Here is a 26,822-nt window from a genome sequence, read left to right as displayed (position 1 = left end):
TATGGAACATTATAGAGATGGAATTTACAAATCCTACCACTCCTTACACCGAATGGACGGTTGTTCAAAGGACTAATGTAAATCTGGACTCTAAGGCGATGAATACACTATTTTGTGCCTTGGACAAGAATGAGTTCAATCGCGTGTCTACTTGTAATTCAGCCCATCAAATTTGGCATACATTAGAGGTAACACACGAAGGTACAAATAAAGTTAAAAAATCTAAAATATCTGTTCTTGTGCATATGTTTGAGTTATTCAAAATTAAAGAACATGAGACGATCACTAAAATAATCACAAGATTCACCGACATCACCAACTCTCTAATTGGTTTTGGAAAAGAATACACACAATTAGAGATGGTGAGAAAAACTCTTCGAGCACTTACACCAGAATGGGAGAAAAAGACGACCGAAATTGAAGAAGCCAATGACCTCTCAACACTTACCCTAGAAGATCTTGTTGGGAATTTAATGGCATATGAAGTACAACTTCAAGATATAAGGGAGAGAGAGAACAATCAGAGAAGAAAATCATTGCTTTAAATGCATCTTACGACAGTGATGAATCAGATGAAGATGATGAAGACATTGATGCTCTCTCAAGAAATTTAAAATGTTCCTTATCCAAAGTAAGTATAAAATGAGACTTAAAAGACACAAACATATCATATAGCTCATATCATATAGCTCATATCTACCCCTTAATAGTAGACTAATAGCATGAATAGGCGACTATAAAAGACACAAACATAATATAAGTTTCTATGTTATTACAGACTAGTCGACTACTAGACATTATAGTCGACCAATAAGATTTGGATCAGAATTCTAGACTTTCTATCAATTACAGAGTAGTCGACTAATAGACAAAGTAGTCGACTACTAAGAGTTATAGTCAACTACAAAGGCAGTTTTTTGACTGTTACAAATTTTGAATATATGATTGTTTATAGCCGTTTTGAGGTGTTATTTTGGTTTAAAATATGACTTTTCAAAGGCTATAAATAGGTAAAAATGTCAGAAAACAAATAATGATCATTTGCACTTGTAACTCTCAAGTTTCCAGTTTTCAGTTCTAAGTTTCAGAAAAAGAGAGTTTTAAGATATAGCCTTTGTTTCCATCATTTTTTGAGATTGTTTAGACAATATTCAGAGAGTCAAAAAGATTCATAAGCCACTGTTACACATTCACATCCACATCAAGGCTTATAGGATTGGATTTGTATTCTTGCTACAATGAAGGTTTCTCTCGATTTTGAGAGGGTTGATCTCTTGGTCTAGAGATCGGTGTGCAATTGGCATGGTCTTGTCAATTAGGGTTGCAATTTGCATGGTCTTACAAATTGGTCATGTTTGCTTTTGACTTTGTAATGTTTAAAAATCACAGTGGAAATCTCAAGCGGGATTTGCTTGGGGACTGGATGTGCACCGGGGAGGTGGAACCAGTATACATGCTTGTGTTTATGATTGTGATTTTCTGTGATTGTTGCTATCTTTCCTGTAATTTATAATCTACTTTGCATAATTTTTTAAATAACACTAATCACCACCCTCTAGTGTTTAGTGTATGCTTCCGCATATCCTACTCTTGTATTAGATCAGATCCTACACCCTTTAGCATTAGTTTCTAGAGCTAATTGTGCCCTTGCTTCTATTCTAGTGTTGGTTCTCATGGCCCTTTTCTCTACTATTGTTGAAGCTGGTATATTGACATTGATTTTGGTTAATTAATCTTGTGATTGACTTATGTTATTCTTCTATCCTCTTAGTTTGCCACCCTTATTTCTTGTTTGGCTTATTGATCTGACATTGCTAGTTGAACCTTAATCATTTGCTTGAGATTGCGGTAACTACATTTCAAGAGAAAAGAATATATTTGTGTAGTGAATACCATTCAACTCAATACATAGAAGTAGAAATAAACCAAATAGTCTTCCTTGGTGAGTAGTCTATTTTGGATGTGGGTAATTCTTTCTAGTGTGTTATCTTTCTTCACAATTAGAGCACTTTGTAAGTACTCTTGCTCTTGAAGCCTTGTTGATTCTTCTTATTGGTTCATCAGAGTCCCTCATCGTAGCAATTTTTGGCCTACCTAGCTTCTTCTTGACAATATTAGGTGGCAAAACCATACTCTCTCCTTCCATGTCCCAAAAATTGCTACCCTCAACATGATTCAACAATTTATAATAACACATCATGTAAGTGTCTTTCCTATATAATAGTCGGATACATAGTCCTCAACCTTCCTTCTCATAAAGAGGATTGCAGCAATGGCATGAGCACATGAGATTCCTGTCAAATCCCATACTCTACAAGGGTAAGTCATATTTGCTAAATTAACATAATGACTAAACCCTCTATGTCTGACTTCAAATCATGCCTCTTGATCATTTCCACCATTTCAATAAACTTGACATAATGTTTGCTCATTATATTCCTCTTGTAGTTTCTTTTCTATCCTTGGTGTTATTCCATGACCACTGAATTTATCTAGAAGTTTAAATTTCTTTTACGTTCTATCCATCAAAGCCAGTCTAATATCTTCAAACACTAAAATGATTGGTTTCTTTCATGAAAGTAAAATGAAAGAATTGAAGGTTTTTTCCATGTTATTGTCCACTGAGTCACATTTGCTATGAGTTTTCAAGTGTGACTTACAAAATGTGTTTGGATCTCTTTGCATGAAATCCTCATATGCTTGAGCTGACATATCTTTTAGCTTCTTAGTTTTACATGCAAACTCCCCCATGGTAGTAACTTTCACACAAGTCCAAAGTTACCTTTGGAGTGCTCTTCCAGTGTAAATTTTTCTCTAGTTTGAGAAAATGTGCCTAGCACATTGTCTGTGTTCAATATCTGGCCAAATCTCATGTATAGCAGGAACCAAACCCTACAAAAAGCTCAAATATAAGATGACGCAATTAAATAGATACAAGTAACATACATTCAAATAAGAATTACTCATAACTACATTACCTTCTGTTGATCAGATATGATGGTCCAGTCTCCACCACTACCTATATGTAAATCAATGGTCAACACTCTGAAAAACCAAAGCCAAGTTGCTTTTATCTCTCCCTCTATGACTACCCATTCAATAGGCCACATTTGATTATTTCCATCCTTCCCAATAGCACACAAAAGTTGTCCCACCACATGCATATTTAAGGAAGCAACCACCAAAAATTCTTCTACATTTAGCAAATCCTGTTTTCATAATGTTAAAAGATATATAGAACCTCAAAAATGTTGCTGGTTGATCCTCAACTGCATTTATAACCTTCAATACACATGTGTGTTCTCATTGGACCTACACAACTTAGTCATGTATGGTTTCAGCAAACCATATTGCTTCTTCATTAAACCTTTCACAACATTTGAGGCCTTATCTTTGGCTCTTTGATATTTTCTTAAAGACACATTGATTTTATAATTTGTATACATGTCATCTTTCATATCTCTTGGCTTGTACTTTAGATTCCTCAATATCTTATAAAGATACTCATGGCTAACCACACCTCTGTAATTAACCTGTTATTGAAAGTTCTACTACATGTGTGGTGAGAATGTATGTTTTTTATTTGTTAAGAACCATCATCATCCCCACTTGGACCTGCATTAAACTACCAATGACATATTGAACATGAGACATTGATTTGTTTCTTATCATTTTTCCCATAAACGAAGTCAAAATGTCTCTAAATGGAGTAATTTAGAACATCCTCTTTAAGAATCTCCCTAGAAGTAAACTTCGGTCCTCCCTCAAAATAAATTGCCCCCATGTCATTAACTTTAGTGAAAATTTTATAATTTACCTTCTCCATCCTTTTTCTTTTCTATTTTGAAATATGTCCTTCAACATTAGAATAGTTCTGTGCTTCCTCACCATCACTTCATCTTTCTTCAGAATGATATCCCACCTCATAAGATGTCCAAGCTGGTAGCCATTTATTTTTTAATAGAATAATTCCTTTGACTCTTGGTCCTTTAAAGTTTAGTCCCTTGTCCCTTCTATGTGGTGAGGTAACATTAGAAGTAGCAAAAGCTTCATTAGGTTAGGGTTCAGTTTCATGCACAACATTAGGTTGGGGTTTAGTAGGGAGTGAAAGAGTATTAGTTGCATCATTTGTATATATGCTTGCAGAGTGTATTTCATAATTTAAGTGAGGATCATCATCATCATTTGATAACTTTGCACCAGAACCAACTGTAATTTTACCCTTAACTACATTCAAAAGTGTTAGGTCTCATGTTTATGAACCTACATTTCTAATATTGTTTTGATGATTTACAAACAATCCCTAATATCGTTTGTCTAATGTTTGTATTTTCCTATTAGGTATTCTAGACAAACTACATAGTTGGAGGTTGGTTGGATTGCGCTTACACGATCATATTTAGAGGTTGGCGTAATACCGGAGTGAAGCTATGCACAATTCAAGTCAAAGATTCAAGATCAAGCTTATTGAAGATCTATAGCTTGGGTATAGTAGTATAAGTTTATACTTTAAGTGTTGATACTTAGAGCTCAAACTATACACACACATTGCTTTCATTTTCATTGTTTTCATTTTTAATCTTAAATAATATAAATATGAAACTAATAGTTATATATATATATATAATATATATATATATATATATATATACTAGTTTCCTATTTATCGATTTTGTTTTGAAAATAATGTGTTTAGCCATATAATATGAAACAAATGAATATAGTTATATTTACACAAATTATTTCATGTTTATACATGCTTATAATGATTTCATCAATATCAAGCTTTAACAATTCAATAAAATCATGTTTCCTATTTTTGAGAGTTCATGTTTTTTGTAACTTTGCAAAATAACATGTTTATAGATTAAAGACTTGTTTATACTATTGTATATCTTTTATTTAGTCTATAAATCCAAACAAGAGGTTTCAAAACTTTGGTTTAAGTCAAAATATCAAAACAAGTATTTTGACATTTTGTATTTTGACCTAGTTTGCAAAATGACAAGTTTTCAAAATTAGAAAGTGCAATTTTAAAATTCTTTTTGTAAGATGTTCATTATCATGTTTATAAATATTTTCCAAAGTTTTACAATTTTTGGAATTTATTTGCTATTTTTAAAAGGGGTTTAAAAATCAGATTTTTTGTTCAAATCACGCTTTGTGCATGTTTGAGTCGACTTGCTACAGTGTTGAGTCGACTCATAAAGTGTTATGCAATGGTGTTTTTTATCTGCTGAGTTGACTGACAATTCAATGAGTCGACCCATGTAGACATCAGTCGACTCACTACAGTTGCAAGTCGACTGATAAAGTGTTGAGCAGTTTGTGTTTTTCGTCTACCGAGTCGACTGATAATTCTATGAGTCGACCCATGCAGACATCAGTAGACTCATACCTGTCATAAGTTGACTAATAATGTAGCCATTGCACAATAATGACTAGTTTCTAGGTTTTGTATTTTTAATATTTTTATTGGTTTTTGTTGGTTTCTTGGGCTGGTTCCTTACACCCTATATATACCCCTTTGCCACAACTATTTTCAAAAACTAAGAAATTTTTTAAACAAGTTTAAATGGTGTTTAAAGTTTGTCTAAGTGTGTTTTCACAAGTGTTTTGTGAAGAAAGTTTCACAAGAAGAAGAGGAGATTAATTTTATTGTGTAGGCTGTCTAAAAATTACTGCAGATACCCGATCCCCATCAAACACTAATGATGAAAGTTACAATTAAATAACTTTCACATCAACAAATAAAGGTTACAATTAGAAAATTTTTATGTAGATCGAGAAATTTTATAATTTGGCGACCTTCACGACAACCGATGAAAGCTCTGATTCAACAGTCGTCACAATCAATAGCGAGAGTTATAATATGATGACTCTCACATTTTGAGCTAAAGTAAAGATTACAGAATGACAATCTTTGTAATGCTCTTACAAAAGAGATTACAAGTCAACGATCTCTTCAGTCCAAGACGCAGAACTCATCTCTGCATCCCAGAAATAAAACCAAATGGTCACGTTCTAGAGTCAAAGCAACGTAGCTAAAAATCAGCTGCAAACGCAGCTCATGTTCGGCTGCAAACACAGCTTAGATCTAGCTTCTAAAGCAGCTTCCAAGCACTGCAAACGTAGCCTCCAAGCGCTGCAAACGCAACTTCCAACTGCTGCGTTCGAATGCAGAATTCACACCCACCAACGCAGGACCTACGTTTTGTTGCTCTCTTTGTTTTGATGATGTTTAACAAACAATTTATCACTAATGTTATTTATCTAGTATTTGTGCTTATCTATTTATTATAGACAAACAACATGTTGGAGGATAGATGGAATTGCGTATTCACGATCATATTCAATGGAGGTTGGCGGAATTGTGGAGTGAAGCCTATGCAATTCAAATTGAAGATCCAAGTTCTAGCTTCATCCGCAAGTGTACCAACTTAAGCTACATCGAAGATCAATCAAGCTGGGGTATATTTAGTTTAGGTTTTATATTATGTGTGTTAGTACTTTAAGCTCAATCATATACACACACACATATTTGGTTGATATATATATATATATATATACACAAGTTTTGGTTTATGGACTTAACAATCATTATATACATATTTCATTAAGTCTATAAAATTATTTCATAGGGTTTCAAAATATTGTTTATGTCAAAACATCAAATTTTATGTATATCACATTTTCATGTTTTGGACACACTTGCAAAATACATGACTTTTCACAAATGGAAAATTTAATTTGAGAAATTCTTTTTCTAACATGTTCAATTTTATATTTATAAATGTTTTCTAAAGTTTTATCAATTTTGGAATTAATTTGTAATATTTATTTGAATTTACAAAATTAAGTTTTTAATAAGCTCATGTTCGTGCATGTTTTTGCAAAACAGATGCGTTTTCATAATTGGGAAATAAGATTTGAAACTTTTCTTGTTTACATGTTTATCATCATATATACAAACATTTACTCAAGTTTTACTAATTTTGGAGTTGTTTTGTTATTTTCAATTGAATTTACATAAATGTGTTTTCAGCAGTTTTTTTCAAAAACTGTATATCTGTGTTCAAAAAATTATTTCTCTCAACTGGGAAGCTATATTTTAGAAATTATTTCTTAACATGTTCATATATATGTCTAGAACCTTCCCTCAAAATTTCATGATTTTTGGAGTTGATTTACTATTTTTAATTGATTTTACAAATTCAGATACGTAAAATTTTAGCATTTGTCAAAATCTGGAAAAGTGTGGTCGACCGTCACGGTCGACCGTGCTACAGTGTGGTTGACCACCACGGTCAACCGTCAGCAGTCCAGAAAGCAGTTTTGCAATTTTACTTCTCGTGGTCGACCGTCACGGTCGACCGTCACGGTCGACCGCCGAAGTTACCGTTGCACATTAACGGTAACTTGCTGATTTTTGTTTTTTAGTGGGTTTTAGAGGTTTTTTGAGTTGTTTTCTTCAAGCCTATATATACCCCTTTGTCTTAACTATTTTAGATAATAATAAGAGTGTTTTAAACAAGTTTAAAAAAGTTTTAAACAAGGGTTTATGTTTGGTTTAAGTTTGTTTTAAAAGCTTTTAAGCAATTGAGAGTTTAATTTTGTGAAATCAATTTCACAAGAGCTAGAAGAGATCATCACTTGGTGTTTGAGCATCAAATTATCTCTCTCTCACTCTTGTCATTTATTGGAGAAGTTTTCTAAACTCAATCTAACTTTATTTTTATATTGTTTGATTATCATTCTATTAAGCTAGTATTTATATTTGAGTTTAGTTGATTTAATTTCACTCATTGCTTACACACACCCACATTGAGCTTATTGTATTTTCATACATAGTATAATTAGGTTGGAGAGTATTGTAATAATTGAGTATGAGTCTACATTGAGTTCTTATCTATTGTAGAGAACAAATCATTTATTATATTGTGAGATTGTAAAGTTTTTGGTTAGCTAGAAAACCGAGTGTGTAGTGGAGATCTCCTCGAGGTGAGGAGCAGAGACGTAGGTTGTGAGGACCGAACTCCGTGAATGAAATTATGAGGTGTAAACGTTATTCGGGTAAACGTAAAAAACCCGGTTGTGATAGTGGATTTCTCCCCGAGAGTGGGGAGCGGAGACGTAGGACGGAAGGTCCGAACTCCGTGATCATTTGATTATGTTTGTGTGTGATTTGGTGTTCATTTATATTTGTGCTTATTGCTCATATCGTCATTGTCTCATTAGTTAGTTTGTCCACTTCTTTATTTACATTATTTATCCTTGTGTTGTTTATATATTCTTGCTCATATATTTGTAATATCTCATTGCTAGGATATAATCATTAGTTCATATTGTTTATCCTAGCTCATGTATCTTGTTGTATTTCATACCTGCTAGGATAACTTATTAATTAGTTTTAATTAGCATAAAATCGGATTAGATTAGCATAAGACCCTAATCACCCCCCCTTTAGGGTCTAACAATTGGTATCAGAGCTTGGTTCTCTTTGATTTAAGGACTAATCGCCTTGAGTTAAAGATCCAAGTTATCGTATTTTTGTGCTAATCTAGTTTTGTGATTTTGTTGTTATCTTGCTTGCACATATATACATTATGGATATACACGGTGCATCTTGTTTAGGTTATGCCATTAATGTTGCTTCTCATTTAGATAATTTCCCCTATGCCCAATGGTCTGTTAGATTTAAACTCTTTGTTCAATCTAAATATTTTGATTTATGGAAAATTATAGATGATGATTATATTGTGCCCACTTCAGAGAAATCCAAGTAAAATAAAAATGATCATCGCATGTTTACAATGAACAATATTTTGTTAGAATATTTGCTAAATGCTCTTGATTCATCTATACCTAACAAGTTTGTTCATTTTAATAGTGCTTACACCTTATGGAAACTTATTGAAGCACATCAAGGGGATTTGGAGGTGATCCAACAAGCTTTGAAGGCTTCCTCTTCAAGTTCCATTGGAGCATCATGCATACGAGCACTAGGCGATAGCCCTAGTGAGGTTTGCGAGTTCGAATCCACTAATAATTTATCTAGTGATGAACTTGTTTGTGTTAGTGAAAAATTATTACATACCTATAACAAATTACATAAATATTTTATTGATTTACAAAGCAAACAAGAAGATTTGAAATCCGATCATGAGTTGTTAGCATCTAAGTTTGAAACTATTTCTAATGAAAATGTGATCTTTAAAGAAAATAATGAAAAATTAAAATTAGATCATGTTTCTTTAACTTCAAATATTGCTAGTTTAACTCATGAAAAAGATAATTCCATGTTAGAAGTAGAGAACATAAAAAATGATACTGCTTCTTTTATAAATTATTATTTATGTTCTACTTCTAAAGTTAATGCTAATATGCCTAATGATGAGTTGAACAATGTTAAAAAACCGTATTTCCTCTTTAGATTCAACTCTAACTATATGCATTAACAACCACAAGAAGCTTGTGGATATGTGTACCAAGTCTATTGCAAAATCATCCACTCATTATGCACACATATATAGCAAAGTTTACAAGTGCTCCATTTGTGGTCGTAAAGGCCATTTATCTAAATTTTGCTGTGATGCACACAAATATAAGAATGCTAAAGCTCATTGTGTATCTCATCAAGTTTCTTCATCACATACACATGTACATGCACACACTCATAAAGTTCATCATAATCATGCTCATGTGTTTAAATATGATATTTGTGGACGTTTTGGCCATTTGGCAAAATTTTGCTATGCTTTGAAAAAGACTTCACTTTTGCCAAATGATTTTAAAAGACCACAAAAGTTTAAGTGTGATCATTGTGGTAGATTTGGTCATTTGACCAAGTTTTGTTTTGATTTGAAGAGAGTTTCCCATTTATAAAATAATTTTAAAGAACAATCTATTTTTGCAAATGAGTCCTGTGCACAACCGTTTGGTCAACATAAGCAAATGTTTCCTTTCTATTGTACTTATTGCAATCGGAAGGGTCATTTGAGTAATTTTTATTTTGACCGTGTTAGTACACAACATGTGCTCAAACAGGTTCATAACCCTAGGGCTTCGAGCTTAAAAGATAGAGATCATGTCCCTAAATATATTGGTACCAAGAATTCTTGGGTACCAAAACAAATTTGATTTTTAAAACCAAGTATTTTAGTGTTTTTCTTTTTTCTTTTCTTGGTTTTGAAAATTATACTTTAAACTTTTGAACATGAAAACAATTCTTCTTATTGGTCATACTCTTTTGTTTTCATGATTATTAGTTTTGTTTTGATGAGAGGTTTGTGTTTATAACCCCCCAGATTTATTGGGTGTTTATTCCCAAATCTTGTTTACCGGGTACTAATAGTCCTTATATGGGTTGAAACAAGCTTAACAGCTTGATATATTATGGCATCTCTTGCATCTCTTTTGTCAAAATTTTTGTGATTTGTTCCTTTGAATTCATTATATAAGCACAAATAGATGAGTCAAATTTCAAATATGTTTATAATGTATTCTATAAGTGGTTTGATCAAGTTCTTCAAAAAATTTTTATTTGATCAAACATCGTTTTTGGATATAAACTTTGATTTATGATTTCTTTTGGTTGATTTGTTTCCATTTGAAAACTTTTTGCATGATTCTTATGTTCTTCTTCTTTTGATTTCATAAATCCATACATTGTTATGATTTATTTTGAAAATATTCATTCTTGATTTTGTTTCCTTATCCCCCTACATATAAGCAAATTATTTTCCTTCATGGATCCTCCTTCATAAACATTTTTTTAATGATGCCTTTTTTGGATCCTCATTTCATCTCTTTGGGGCAAATATGATAAATGTTTGGTTTGTATATATACATCTTAAAATCTTTGTAACACCCTTCATGATGTTATATATACACATGTGTTCTTATTGTTCTTTTGCATGTGAGTTGTTTAGCAAATTTTTGCTTGCTCACATGTTATGCCATGATCTTTATTGCATACACTCCATATGGCATTTTAATAGAGGAGTCTTCCCTATTCTATTATTGTTCTTATACTCACCCATGCATATTGATAGGGGGAGCTTTCGCTCTCTTCATCCCTTTGTCCCCTTTTTGATGTTGTCAAAGGGGGAGAAATATTGTGAGTATATTCTTTTTTGTTTATATGCATAATAAATTCTAATTTACATATTAACTTCCTTTCATGCATATATCCTTTTTGTAAATTGTTTATCATCATCAAAAAGGGAGAGATTGTTGGCCTCTTTGTTTTGATGATGTTTAATAAATAATTTACCACTAATGTTGTTTGTCTAGTGTTTGTGCTTATCTATTTATTGTAGACAAACAACATGTTGGAGGATGGATAGAATTACGCATTCACGATCATATCCAATGGAGGTTGACGGAATTATGGAGTGAAGCCTATGCAATTCAAATTGAAGATCCAAGTTCTAGCTTCACCCGTAAGTGCACCAAGTTGAGCTACATCGAAGATCAATCAAGCTTGGGTATATTTAGTTTAGGTTTTATATTATGTGTGTTAGTACTTTAAACTCAATCATATATACACACACATATTTGGTTTTTATATATATAGTTATATATATACACACGTTTTGGTTTATGGACTTAACAATCATTGTATACATATTTTATTAAGTCTATAAAATCATTTCATAGGGTTTTAAAATATTGTTTATGTCAAAACATCAAATTTTATGTATATCATATTTTTATGTTTTGGACACACTTGCAAAATACATGAGTTTTCACAAATGGAAAATTTAATTTGAGAATTTTTTTTTCTAACATGTTCAATTTCATGTTTATAAATGTTTTATAATTTTTTATCAATTTTGGAATTAATTTTTTATGTCTATTTGAATTTACAAAATCAAGTTTTTAATAAGCTCATGTTCGTGCACATGTTCATGCATGTTTTTGCAAAATAGATGCGTTTTTATAATTGGGATATGAGATTTGAAAATTTTTTTGTTTACATGTTTATCATCATATATACAAACATTTCCCCAAGTTTTACTAATTTTGGAGTTGTTTTGCATATATACAAACATTTCCCCAAGTTTTACTAATTTTGGAGTTGTTTTGTTATTTTCAATTGAATTTACATAAACGTGTACTAATTTTGGAGTTGTTTTGTTATTTTCAATTGAATTTACATAAACGTGTTTTCAGCAGTTTTTTTTCCAGAAACTATATATTTGTGTTCAAACAATTATTTCTCTCAACTGGGTAGTGATATTTCAGAAATTCTTTATCTAACATGTTCATCTTTATGTCTAGAACCTTCTCTCAAAATTTCATGATTTTTGAAGTTGATTTACAATTTTTAATTGATTTTACAAAGTCAGATATGTAAAATTTTAGCATCTGTCAAAATCTGGAAAAGTGCGGTCGACCGCCAAGGTCAACCGTGCTACAGTGCGGTCGACCACCACGGTCGACCGTCAGCAGTCCAGTGAGCAGTTTTGCAGTTTTACTTCTCACGGTCGACCGTCACGGTCGACCGTCAAAGTTATCATTGCACAGTAACAGTAACTTGCTGATTTTTGTTTTTAGTGGGGTTTTCTGGTTTTTTGAGTTGTTTTCTTCAAGCCTATATATACCCCTTTGCCATAACTATTTTAAATAACAATGAGAGTGTTTTAAACAAGTTTAAGAAAGTTTTAAATAAGAGTTTATGTTTGGTTTAAGTTTGTTTTAAAAGATTTTAAGCAATTGAGAGTTTAATTTTGTGAAATCAATTTCACAAGAGCTAGAAGAGATCATCACTTGGTGTTTGAGCTTCAAATCATCTCTCTCTTACTCTTGTCATTTATTGGAGAAGTTTTCTAAACTCAATCTAGCTTTACTTTTATATTGTTTGATTATCATTCTATTAAGCTAGTATTTATATTTGAGTTTAGTTGATTTAATTTCACTCATTGTTTATACACACCCACATTGAGCTTATTGTATTTTCATACATAGTATAATTGGGTTGGTGAGTGTTGTAACAATTGAGTGTGAGCCTACATTGAGTTCTCATCTATTATAGAGAACAAATCATTTATTATTATATTGTGAGATTGTAAAGTTTTCGATTAGCTAGAAAACAGAGTGTGTAGTGAAGATCTCCTCGAGGTGAGGAGCGGAGACGTAGGTCGTGGAGACCGAACTCCGTGAATAAAATTGTGAGGTGTAAACGTTATTCGGGTAAACGTAGAAAACTCGGTTGTGATAGTAGATTTCTCCCCGGGAGTGGGGAGCGGAGACGTAGGACGGAAGGTCCGAACTTCGTGATTATTTGATTGTGTTTGTGTGTGCTTTGGCATTCATTTATATTTGTGCTCATTGCTCATATCGTCATTGTCTCATTAGTTAGTTTGTTCACTTCTTTGTTTACATTATTTACCCTTGTGTTGTTTATATATCCTTGCTCATATATTTGTAATATCTCATTGCTAGGATATATTCATTAGTTCAGATTGCCTATCCTAGCTCATGTATCTTGTTGTATTTCATACATGTTAGGATAACTTATTAATTAGTTTTAATTGGTATAAAATCAGATTAGATTAGCATAATACCCTAATCACCCCCCTCTAGGGTCTAACATGTTTGACTTGTTCAAATAGAACCTAAACGGTTTCAAAATTGTTTTTCCACTTAATGTGGGCGGTTACACCCCCATAAACCCACATTAAGGAGATATTTATGGAAGCAGTTACACCCCATAAACCCTCATTAAGGAGAGATTTATGGGGGTGGTTTCACCCCCATAAATCCCTATTAAGGATCGGATTAAGGGGGCGGTTACACCAAAAATCCCCCTAAAAATACTAGAAACTCAACTGAGTTCAAGATCTTTTCAGATCAATCTTTTGGAGATCAGCACAAGACTTCTTGGCAGAAGAAGGATGTCGGCAATCTTCAGACCATTGGAGTTGTTCTTAAAGCTTTTATCAACCTTAGCTTACAGACCAATTTTCGGTTAAATCAATAAATTCTTCCATAGAGTTATAACTCGCTTAGAGTTTCGTAACTCGTTAAGAGTTACGGACTTGACACGCAAGTTCGTCCAAGACTTAGAGTCAAGAGGCGAAGATAACGTTCTATGAGGTGAAGCGTTCGGATCATCAACGAAAAGCAAACTCAACGCAAGCATTCGAGGGAGGCATTCCATCGACACCAAGAAGAACCCAGGTTAAACAAAAAGAAAGATCTTCGTCTATCTTTCTCTCTTTTGTAAATAGGAAAACCGATCAAAAAAATTATAATTTCTTTTTCTAAGTCCGTTAGAGAGATATTACATCGAGAGAATTATAATTATTTCTTTTTCTGAGTCTGTTGAGAGAATAATACAAATTCAATTCTCCACTTTCTTCTTTCAATTTTTTGAGCTTCAATTTCATCCATCTCCCTCTCTTGTTTTTCAGAGAAGATTCCTCTAAACTCAATTTCTAGTTTCATACATTTATTTGTTATTTATTCATTTTGTTTAGCTAGAATTTGTTGGCCCTTTTATTTTGATGATGATTTGCCAAACAATTTATAGCTAATTTGTTTCCTAGTGGTTGTGGCTTGTTTTTTTTACAGTATATCCATGTATGATGAAGAACCATTCATATCAGAGTTAAAGATTCAAGATCAAGCTATGTGTGCAATCACTTATGATATCCATCTATGATGAAAATCCATTCATATCAAAGTTAAAGATTTAAGATCAAGCTATGTGTGCAATCACTTGGGTATATTAGTAGTTTTGTAACGTATATTGTGTGAATATATTTCAAGCTCAATATATATATACACACACAATTTTGACTTTATTACAAAATGAGTTTATTTGAGAAAACAATGTAATATTGGTTTATTAATCTTGTTTACATTACATTCATGTTTTATATTACATTAATGTTTTATAACGTTTATAAAAACATTTCATAAAGTTTTCACATGTTCTCACATGTCAACCTTCATTTTCAAGATTCATAAAAAACATGTATTATGTACACTTTGCAAAAATGATGATATTTTACAAATGGTAAGTGTAATTTCAAAATTTCTTTTTGTAACATGTTCATATTCATGTTTATAAACTTTTCCCAAAGTTTCATAATTTTTAAAATTATTTACTATTTTTAAAAGGTCTTTGAAATTCATTTTTAATTTTAAAACTGGCTGAAAAACTGTTATCAGTCGACTGATGCATGAGATCAATCGACTAATGAAACCTGTCAGAATTATAAAAAATTTATGTTTCTTATTTGGTCGACTGACCAGTCGACTGATGACCTCATCAGTCGACTGATGATCTAGTCAGTCGACTGATGAGCTGGAAATTATCTATAACAGACAGCTCATCACTCGACTGATAAGCTTACCAACGGCTAGTTTTCTAGATTTTCAAGTATCCATTTTTCTTGTCTTTTTCTTGGGTTTCTTCTTGGTTTTGGGGTTTGTTTCATGAGCCTATATATACTCCATACCCTCTTAACTTCTGAGAAAATTAAGAAAATTGTTTAATCAAGTTTTTGAAAGAGTTTAGTTTGTGTTTAAGCATTGTTTTAAGTTTTGTTTTAAAAGAAGAGTTTTTCACAAGGAGGAAGCTTTTGATTTCAACTAAGGAGTTTATCTTCATCATCATATTTATAGTTCCTTGTATTTATAGAGAAGATTTCTAACTCTTTTTATCTAGCTTGTTTATTATTTGATTTTTATATTCATATCTTAGCTAGTTTTATTTGAGTTAGAATTTTATTATTCTCATTTATCACTGACACCTCAATTGAGCTTTTAATATTATTCATACAATAAATTGTTGGGTAGTGATGAGTGATTTAGTGAGAGTGAGATTCATAGTGTTCTCATTCATTGTTAGAGAATAAATCATTGTAATTGAGCTTTATTTGTGAGTATCACTTTGTAATACACATTTAAACCAAGAGGAGTGTGTGGTAAGGACGTAGTCGATACCAAGAGGAGTGGCGCCAATAGTAAAGTCTAGTGAGTGGTAGTAAAGCCGAACACTTGAGAGAGGCGATACGTGAGGACCAACACTTAAGGTTGTAGTTTGTGTATATACATTGTGAGTGACTTGTAGAGTTTTTGGTAAAATAGAAAACCGAGTGTGTAGAAAAGTTTTGGCTTTCAAACCGGGTGTGTCGTGATAATGGATTCTCCCCGGAAGAGGGGAGCGGAGACGTAGGTCGGAAGGACCGAACTCCGTGATCATATTATTGCGTTTGATTTGCTCTTTGTGTCCACTATTTGTTTATATTATTTCTTGTTTATTTTGCCCTTTGAATATATATCCTTGCTTTAATTCAATAGAATATCTCTCTTGCTAGGATATATTTGTTAGTAAGTTTTAATTATTTATTCATTTTATTTAGCTAGAATTTACATTGAGTTTAGTTTTGATATTGCTCATTATTTACACATACACACACTTGAGCTTAAGTATTTCATACATAGTATATTGGGGTTGTGAGAGTGTAATATTGAGTGTGAGCTTAATTGAGTTCTCACCTTATTTAGAGAACAAACATTTGTTATTGTGCTTATTTGTGAGATACACTTTGTAATACACTTGTACACCGAGAGGAGTGTGTGGTGACAGATGGGGTCGATTCTAAGAGGAGTGACGTCGGTAGTAAAGCCTAGGGAGATGTTGTAAATCTGAGCACTTGAGGAAGGAGGCATAGGCTAGGCCAACACTTAAAGCGTGTATAGTGTGATTACAAGTGTGTGAGATTGTGAAAGTTTTCAGTAAGCTGGAAAACCGATTGTGAGGTTTAAACGTTTTGGGTGAATATTGAAAACCCGTTGTGATAGTGGATTCTCCCCAGAAGTGGGCAGCGGAGACGTAGGTCGGAAGGACCAAACGTCGTGATCATCTTTGTGTGTTTGTGTTGATTATTTGCTTACTATCTCATTTGTATTTTAGTTTATGTTTATATCGCCCTTTGTTTATATTGCATATTCTTGCTCATAACTAGTTGTATATCATACTTGCAAGAATAAATTGTTAATAAGATTTAAATTAGCATTAAAATGGGATTAGATTAGCACATTATCCTATTCACCCCCTTCTAGGGTAATTTCAAAAAGTTCTTTAATTCTATGCCTTATTTCATGTAACTCATCATTGTCACTATTCAAAGCCTCTTGTGCTTCTTCATTCATGGATGCAGTTGAGTTGTCGCTAACATTTCCATCCTTTTCACCCACCTTTCCTTGTGTAGCTTCATTATCATTAGCTTTTTCATGAGGGCTATGTAGGTTGTCTAAAAATCACAATAGATACCTGATCCCCCATCAAACACTGATGATGGAAGTTGCAATTCGACGGCTTCCAAAAGGCTACAATTTGAAGACTTTCACGTAGATTGGTGAAGGTTACAATCTGACGACCTTCACAATATTTGATGAAAACTCTAATCAACAGCCTTCACAATCAACATCAAGAGTTACAATCTGATGACTCTCATATTTCAAAGGAGCCAAGACGAAGATTCCAAGATGACGGTCTTTGCAACGCTCCAGCAAAAGAGATCACAAATTGATGGTCTCTTCACATCAAAACACAGAGGTCATCACTGCGTTTCATCATCAAAATGCAGAGGTCATCCCTGTGTTATACCATCAAAACACAGAGGTCATACCCATGTTCCAGAGTCAAAACACAAGGGTCATCCCCAGCATTCAAGTCCAGACGCAGAGTTCGTGGACTTAGAAACTCCAGAGTCAAAACACAAGGGTCATCCCCAGCATTCAAGTCCAGACGCAGAGTTCGTGGACTTAGAAACGCAGAGTTCATGCAGAGTCTAACTCTGCGTCTCTGGTCCAAAACACAGAGTTCATGCAGAGCCTAACTCCGCGCCTCAGGTCCAAAACGAGGAGTTCATCTCTGTATCCCAACTCTGCATTTTAGATTTACAACGCAGCGCGACCTGTGCGTTCAGCCACCAACATAGGCCCAACTCTCCGTTTTTAGTCTAAAACGCAGAGTTCGGGCCCTGTACGCTATTTTTTAGCATTTGACTCGTTCAAAGCACGAATTGGACGGTTTTAAAACCGTTCTCCCCACAATTTGGGGAGCTGTTTAAGGGGGGCGGTTACATCCCATTCAGCCCCACTTAGGAGTGAATTAATGGGGCGGTTATACCCCTTAATCCCCTATAAATAGTGGGAAACTCAATGGAGTTGGAGGGTTTTTTTTGGCTCTGGGATTGATCCTTCTTTTTGGGCAGCAAAGAAGAGATCTTCAGCTGACTTTTTAGGGGAATTGCCGGAGCTTCCTGCAGCGACAAAGTTCCTTGGAGCCTTCGGCCTTGGCTTGTTAAACCGATTTTTGGTTAAATCAACTCTTTCATAGAGTTTCAAACTCGTTCAGAGTTATCAACTCATTAAGAGTTCTAAAACTTGCTTTGCAAGTTCTCCACAGCGTCAAATCGTGAGGAGGAGGTACCGTTCCAGCGAATCAAGACGTTTAGATCGTCAACGTAGAGCAAACTCGACGTGAGCATTCGAGGGAGGCACTCCATCGCTACCGTGAAGAACCACTACTAGAAACATGACTTTTAGCGACGGACAAATCCGTCGCTAAAAGTTGAAAATCCGTCGCTAAAACTTTTAGCGACGGAAAAAATAAAATCCCGTCGCCAAAATACCGTCCGTACATTGAGGGTAGCTAAAATTACTTTTAGCGACGGATTTTCCGTTGCTAAAAGTCAGCGACGGACAATTAGCAACGGAAAATCCGTCGTTCTTTTTTTTGGTAAAATAGAAAACCGAGTGTGTAGAAAAGTTTTGGCTTTCAAACCGGGTGTGTCGTGATAGTGGATTCTCCCCGGAAGAGGGGAGCGGAGATGTAGGTCGGAAGGACCGAACTCCGTGATCATATTATTGTGTTTATTTTCTCTTTGTGTCCACTATTTGTTTATATTATTTCTTGTTTATTTTGCCCTTTGAATATATATCCTTGCTTCATTGCATATCTTATTTGCTAGGATAACTTATTAATAAGTTTTAATTTGTATCAAATCGAATTAGATTAGCATTGACCCTATTCACACCCCCCCCCCCCTTTAGGGTGTTTTCAGAATTTACATTGAGTTTAGGTTTGATATTTCCCATTGTTCACAAACACCTACTTGAGCTTAAGTATTTCATACATAGTATATTGGGGTTGTGAGAGTGTAATATTGAGTGTGAGCTTAATTGAGTTCTCACCTTGTTTAGAGAACAAACATTTGTTATTGTGCTTATTTGTGAGATACACTTTGTAATACACTTGTACACCGAGAGGAGTGTGTGGTGACAGATGGAGTCGATTCTAAGAGGAGTGACGTCGGTAGCAAAGCCTAGGGAGAGGTTGTAAATCCGAGCACTTGAGGAAGGCGACATAGGCTAGGCCAACACTTAAAGCGTGTATAGTGTGATTACAAGTGTGTGAGATTGTGAAAGTTTTTAGTAAGCTAGAAAACCGATTGTGAGGTTTAAACATTTTGTGTGAATGTTGAAAACCCGTTGTGATAGTGGATTCTCCCCAGAAGTGGGCAGCGGAGACGTAGGTCGGAAGGACCAAACTTCGTGATCATCTTTGTGTGTTTGTGTTGATTATTTTCTTACTATCTCATTTGTATTTTAGTTTATGTTTATATCGCCCTTTGTTTATATTGCATATTCTTGCTCATAACTAGTTGTATATCATACTTGCAAGAATAAATTGTTAATAAGATTTAAATTGGCATTAAAATAGGATTAGATTAGCACATTATCCTATTCACCCCCTTCTAGGGTAATTTCAAAAAGTTCTTTAATTCTATGCCTTATTTCATGTAACTCATCATTGTCACTATTCAAAGCCTCTTGTGCTTCTTCATCCGTGGATGCAGTTGAGTTGTCGCTAACATTTCCATCCTTTTCACCCACCTTTCCTTGTGTAGCTTCATTATCATTAGCTTTTTCATGAGGGCTATGTAGGTTGTCTAAAAATCACAATAGATACCTGATCCCCCATCAAACACTGATGATGGAAGTTGCAATTCGACGGCTTCCAAAAGGCTACAATTTGAAGATTTTCACGTAGATTGCTGAAGGTTACAATCTGACAACCTTCACAATATTTGATGAAAACTCTAATCAACAGCCTTCACAATCAACATCAGGAGTTACAATCTGATGACTCTCATATTTCAAAGGAGCCAAGACGAAGATTCCAAGATGACGGTCTTTGCAACACTCCAGCAAAAGAGACCACAAATTGATGGTCTCTTCACATCAAAACACAGAGGTCATCACTGCGTTTCACCATCAAAATGCAGAGGTCATCCCTGTGTTATACCATCAAAACACAGAGGTCATACCCATGTTCCAGAGTCAAAACACAAGGGTCATCCCCAGCATTCAAGTCCAGACGCAGAGTTCGTGGACTTAGAAACACAGAGTTCATGCAGAGTCTAACTCTGCGTCTCAGGTCCAAAACACAGAGTTCATGCAGAGCCCAACTCCGCGCCTCAGATCCAAAACGAGGAGTTCATCTCTGTGTCCCAACTCTGCATTTTAGATTTACAACGCAGCGCGACCTGTGCGTTCAGCCACCAACATAGGCCCAACTCTCCGTTTTTAGTCTAAAACGCAGAGTTCGGGCCCTGTACGCTATTTTTCAGCATTTGACTCGTTCAAAGCACGAATTGGACGGTTTTAAAACCGTTCTCCCCACAATTTGGGGAGCTGTTTAAGGGGGGCGGTTACATCCCATTCAGCCCCACTTAGGAGTGAATTAAGGGGGCGGTTATACCCCTTAATCCCCTATAAATAGTGGGAAACTCAATGGAGTTGGAGGGTTTTTTGGCTCTGGGATTGATCCTTCTTTTTGGGCAGCAAAGAAAAGATCTTCAGCTGACTTTTTAGGGGAATTGCCGGAGCTTCCTACAGCGACAAAGTTCCTTGGAGCCTTCGGCCTTGGCTTGTTAAACCGATTTTTGGTTAAATCAACTCTTTCATAGAGTTTCAAACTCGTTCAGAGTTATCAACTCATCAAGAGTTCTAAAACTTGCTTTGCAAGTTCTCCACAGCGTCAAATCGTGAGGAGGAGGTACCGTTCCAGCCAATCAAGACGTTCAGATCGTCAACGTAGAGCAAACTCAACGTGAGCATTCAAGGGAGGCACTCCATCGCTACCGTGAAGAACCCATAATTAAACAAAGGGGAGAATCCAGATCATTCTCCTCTCTTTTGTAATTGGAATCCAATTGTAATTAAGATCGAGAGAATATAAATAATTTTTTTTTTCATTTCTTTTACTACGAATTTTCCACCAAACAGGCTAACATAAGGTTAAGTAATTGATGCAGTCCTATTTATCCTTTCATTCATCTCCCCTTGGACTATGAAATCATCAACCAACCCCAAATCATCAAACTCATCATCATCCACAAGCTTAGCTGGTCCATTTTATATGTTTCATCCTCAACAGAATCATCACTTTCACCAGATGATGCAAGTTTGTTATCATTATGTGGCCTGGGAGAGAGGTTTTCAATTATTGGACTTCGTTGATTATTATTTGGTGGAGTTCTCCATGGGTTTTCATGTAAAGGACTAGGAGATTGGATTGTCATTTGACAATTTGGTGGGCTAGAAATTGGATTAGGATTTATGGGAATAGGATTTTCTGGGTTAGGAATTCTCCTCTTGTGTGTTAATTTTTTACTACTAGCAACTTTCTTATACTTTTTGGTAGTGCTGTGAATGAGATTAGGATTTTCTAGATTAGGAATTTTACTCCTCCCCCCTTTACCCTCCATTGAATTGTCCACATATATTGGTATATCAACAAAGTGATCAACAAATATCTCAACCACTTTGTCTTTACGAGCTTTTCTAGGCATTTCAGCCAATTCAAATTCAAACCTTAATTTAATCAAACCCCACATTCATGATAAGGAATAATACATGTAAAGCACATTGGAATAGCCATAACTTTCCACACATCGTCTAAGTAGAGGTAAAGTTATTGCATTTTCATCAATGAATTGCAAAGTAAAGCCTCCTCCAACATATTCAACTGAACCCCCACTACCAAATAATAACTGACCCCGTACCTAAACTTGACCATAATAGTCTCACCCATCTGCGTAAATTAAAAAGAAGATTTTAAAATTCATGCAATTTTTAACACCCCATGCCAAACTCAAGCAAACACTATCCCCAAATCCAGTAAAAAAATCATAACTTTCACAAATATTGCATGCAACTAAATTGTCAATAGATTAAACCCTAACTTCCAATTTAGTGTCTTCATTACCCATCAAATTCGTAATAAAACCAAATTAAACTCTAAATTTAAGAATTTTTACTAACCTCTGGAGACCACAAAAATAAATCAACATTCAAGTCTTAACTCTCCTACACGAAAAGATTTGAGCCCGCAGCGAATCTCTGGTACAAATTTGGTTCCTCTCTTTCCTTCTATTTCCCTTTCTCAGTGTCGATTAAGCATAATTATGATTTAGATTTGGGTAATTGTCCCTCCCACCTCTGTCCTCAGGCCCGGCCCAAGAGGGGGGGGGGGGGGGGGGTAGGGGGGGGCGACCGCACAGGGCCCCATTTCAAAGGGGGCCCCAAATTTTTAAAAATGCCCATAGTATATTTCTTAATTCTTTCCAATAAGTCTTTTGTTTGTTTAAAAAAGGGCCTAATAATCTAATACTAACCCACTAAATTAAATAATAATTTATGTCCATTGCCTAAGCCTAACTGCCTAGCATCCATGACCCATCTGATTTACATTTTACCGGAAATATACACCAATTAGTACTACAATTATGATTAGTTGCTCATTTGTCTCCTAAAGTTTAGGATATTCAATTTGAACTCATTAATTCCCAATTAACTATTCCCTATTAACTAGGAAACACACCAATAATGCTATCGTTTATAGTTCAACATTTATATAGAAGATGGCATCATTTTATCATTTCGGTGATTTCGCACAGGGCCTCAAAAAAGCTTGGGCCGGCTTTGCTCTTCCTCCATCTGTCTCTGCTACTTTTTCCCTCTTTGACCTAATTAGAGACGTTTTTGTCCTACCTAAATAACTTCCATGTCATCAAAGCTAAGCAAAGTCATTTTTTCGTTTCATTTAGACACGTTAACGTGCGCTCACGTGATAAAATTAGCAGTTAGATTGAGCTCCGGCGTCGGAAATACCAATTTGACATTGTTAAAATCATGTTATTGGCTAAATTGTCGTCGGTGTTAATTCATATGCTAAACTGGCACAGAGGTGTCACTTTACGCTAGCTAATTTGGTATTTTTAGCCCAAAAAATCCAGGGCTAACCCCTGACAACAACAAAACAAAGTCCCCGTTTCTTCCCCGAAATCCCTGGATCTGAAATCCAAACCGCCTTCAACCCAGTTAGCCCCACCCCCCTCCCAAATCCCCCCCCCAAAAAAAAATGCCCTCGTTCTCTGTCTTCCCGTCAATCCCTCCTTCCTCTACACTCTTTAATATCCGTCCTCTCCCTCGGCGGTACCGTACTACCTCACTCCTCTCGCTCCTCTCCACTCTTCCACAGCTACATTCACCCGATACCTCCCTCCTCCTCTCTCCGTCGCCACGCGCCCAGCGCGTCCAAGCAGGCTCCGTTACAAATCCAAGAATCCAAACCCAGCGCCATGCTTCCTTTCGACGGTCAAGGCCAGCTCCTCCGGGCTCCGCCTCTCTCACTCTCTCCTCCTCTCCCGCCCTTTCTTTCCTCTGTCTCCTCTCCTGCTCCTATCCTCTCTTTCCCTCTCTAACCTCTCCCTCCTCCTCCCCCCGTTACGCACTCTCCTATTCCCTCTCTTCCTTCTCTCTATCCTCTCTCCTCGCTCTCCTTTACCTCCTCTTCGCTTCAAATAAACAGCTACGCCCATCTCCCATTTTGCTCTCCACGGCCTCGCCTGCCCTTCGTGCTTCCCTCCTGCTCCTTCTCTTTCCCGAACGGTGTATTGTATTCAGCTGGGCTGTCTTGTCGTTCCGGCGCCGTTCCCAGTGCTCGCCGGAATAGTCGCATGTGTTTTGTTCTTCTCTCAGCGCCGCCCGATCGCCGCATCCTTTGCTCGGCACGACTCAGCTCACGTGGAACCTCGCCGTCGTCTCTCCACCCCCTCGGCCGCGGTCCTCTCTACCTCTCCGCCGTGCTTCACGCCACGGCGTCCGCTGCTCTGGTTCAACCCTGTTGGGTCGGGTCTGGCCTTATCGGGGATCCGGAGTCACAGGGTTGGGGTCTTGTTGGTCTCTGCGGCCCTCCAGGTTCTTGCGCTGAGACCCAACCTGCAAATGTACTTGAATGAGGCCGTTCTGTGCTGGTATCAGAGGTTGCACTCTGCGAGGGCACCAGACTTGGATTACGCACGGGCGAAGGTGTTCTTGCACAACCACTACGTTTGCACGGCGACGGTGCAGTTCTTGGGGCCGCCGCTCATGGTGATGGTCCTGATCGGAATTGCGCTTGTACGAGGTAACCTCTTCGGCGGCGTTTTGAGTTTCGATGACGATTGCTCGGATGCTGTGAAGGGCTGTGCTCTGTTTCTTGCCTGGTGGGCTGTTTTTGTCCAGGGGCTTTTGATGATGGGGAACGTTGGGCTTTTTCGATTCGGCCTCCTGTTCGTTTCTTGACTTCGAGATGAGCATTTTGGTGTCGATTGAACTGGGTTACGATTTAGTTGCATCATGCAGCTCTGCGGTGATTTCGTTTGTTTTTAAATTTGTTTGCATCACCCATGCTATTGTTTCGGAATTGGATATCAAAATCTGTAAGCTTCATTGAATGCGAACTAGCCAGTAAATTGGTTTGTTAAACTCCACGATACTTAATAGGAGGCATTTTTCTGAAGTTGTTTCTCTTTACAGTTGAGTACGCTTCGATGATCTATCTGCCCGCAGCCTTAGATGAGTCATTGTTCGAGGCTCGGTCCTTTCCAAAGAACCTTCGCCATTCAAGTTGGTGCTTGCTTTGAAGGTAGAAATCTCAATTGAAAAACTACATAGAAAATGTATAGTATGAACACACACCATACCTAGGATTTTGGAGAGTCCTGCATATCATAGTACGGTGCAGGAAAGCGGTTTCTTTCCATGCTCGTCACTACGACGCCAGCCGTGAGGTGACAATTTTTAGTTACGCTGATGCAGGGATATCTGGAGGTGTATGATCGGGGGATCAATCTTGAAAGGGAATTCCATCCATGTTGTGGTTTACATTGGTGCGTACGCTTGTTATCTGGATGTCCCTTGTGAGTAAAAGCCGGAAAATAGCTAGAATCTGCATGCTTCATTAAAAGTCACAAAACGTATGTTAACCCTAGAAAAGTTCGATGGACTCTGAAGTACACACTAGTAGAAAAACAACCAATCTAGACGGAACAACCTAGACGGAAAAAATTTTCGTCTAGGTTATATAAAACTAGACGGGAAATTTCCATCTAGTTTGATCCGTCTGGATTGGATCAAACTAGATTGAAAATTTCGTCTAGTTTGACAAACTAGACGGAATCACAACCTAGATGGATTTTCATCTAGGTTGACAGTAACCTAGACGGAAAAATCCGTCTAGGTTGCCTAGGACAACTTAATGCCCTAGACCAGCCACCCCCCCTCTCTCTTCTCTTACTCCCCCCTCCTTCTCTCTCACTCTCCCTCGTCCCCCTATCCCGATCCCCCCCTTCCCCTTCCTGGACCCTGCCGAGCCCTCCCGACCCCCCTTCCCGTCCGACGCCCCGGCCCTCCCGACCCCCGTCCCCCTCGCTTGGTAGCCCCCCTCCCCCCCTCCCCTCCCCCCGCCCCTCCCCTTCGCTTACGCAGCCCCCCTCTCCGCTTCCCTCTCTTCCCCGCTTTTCTAGCAGGCCAACCGTGACCACCGGCGTGTTCGTTGTTTCATCTGCTTAAAAGATATGATTTTTCTACTGAGCTTTATAATTTTTAATTTTATTATTATTTATTGTTGAATTTAGTTTAAAAACCCTAATTTATGATAAAAAAATAAACGAGTTCAATTATGAAAACCCTAACTCAATTAAAAATATGTTAAAATCCTAACTCAATTATGAAAACCCTAATTACATGTTAATTCATTTGAACAACACTAGTAATCATATTTTTTTTAAACACTTATAAACCCTAACTCAATTAAGTTTCATTCGTGCTATAAGTAGGTGTGATTATTTAAGTTTGTGATGTGAAAATATGTGAAATAAATTTTTTGAAAAAATAGAGTGATATATAACACATTATAATTTTTTATAATGTGTTATAATCCAATTTAAGTGAATAAAAAAATAACGTTAACACTAGACTTCCGTCTAATAATTACATCCAATTCTTTGGACTTATAATATATGATATACGACTCAGATTTGGGTAGGAGACGAAGTTTTCTCCCGAAAATAAGCGTTTATTTTATATTATACGAATAAAAAATTGGTACATTAATTCGTAATTATTGGATCTGTCCTTCTCGGACGGATTAGGAATATAGTAGTACATACGTCCAACTTTGTATACTTTGTATATTTTTATTCTTAAAAGTTTTGGCAACACGTATTCGTTGTTCTCCGTGTACAATAAGCGTATATTATTCTGCGTTTCGGATTATTGATGATACACATAATAACATCCGCACAGTGTACAGGGAGAACAGCGGGTAGGTACTGTCAAAATTTTTAAGAAATAAAAATATACAAAGTATATGAAGATGGATGTAAGCACTACTATATTTTTAATGGATAGAAGTCTTCGCATGACAACCGTTAGATTAGTGTAATTAGTTTCTACGTACGTTT

At 36.0% G+C, this 26,822-nt stretch overlaps 1 protein-coding gene across 1 annotated transcript; it reads left to right on the top strand.

The window, feature by feature from the left end:
- On the top strand, positions 360–24,877 carry LOC109834752. Its single transcript, XM_020402775.1, has 2 exons — positions 360–485; positions 24,001–24,877. Exons 1-2 carry the CDS (start codon positions 360–362, stop codon positions 24,658–24,660), a joined length of 786 nt encoding a protein of 261 aa, XP_020258364.1. The 3' UTR covers positions 24,661–24,877.

Source organism: Asparagus officinalis, chromosome 1 (genome assembly GCF_001876935.1).
Source record: "Asparagus officinalis chromosome 1, Aspof.V1, whole genome shotgun sequence".
Classification (NCBI taxonomy): Eukaryota; Viridiplantae; Streptophyta; class Magnoliopsida; order Asparagales; family Asparagaceae; genus Asparagus; species Asparagus officinalis.
This window is presented reverse-complemented; position numbering and strand designations above follow the sequence as displayed.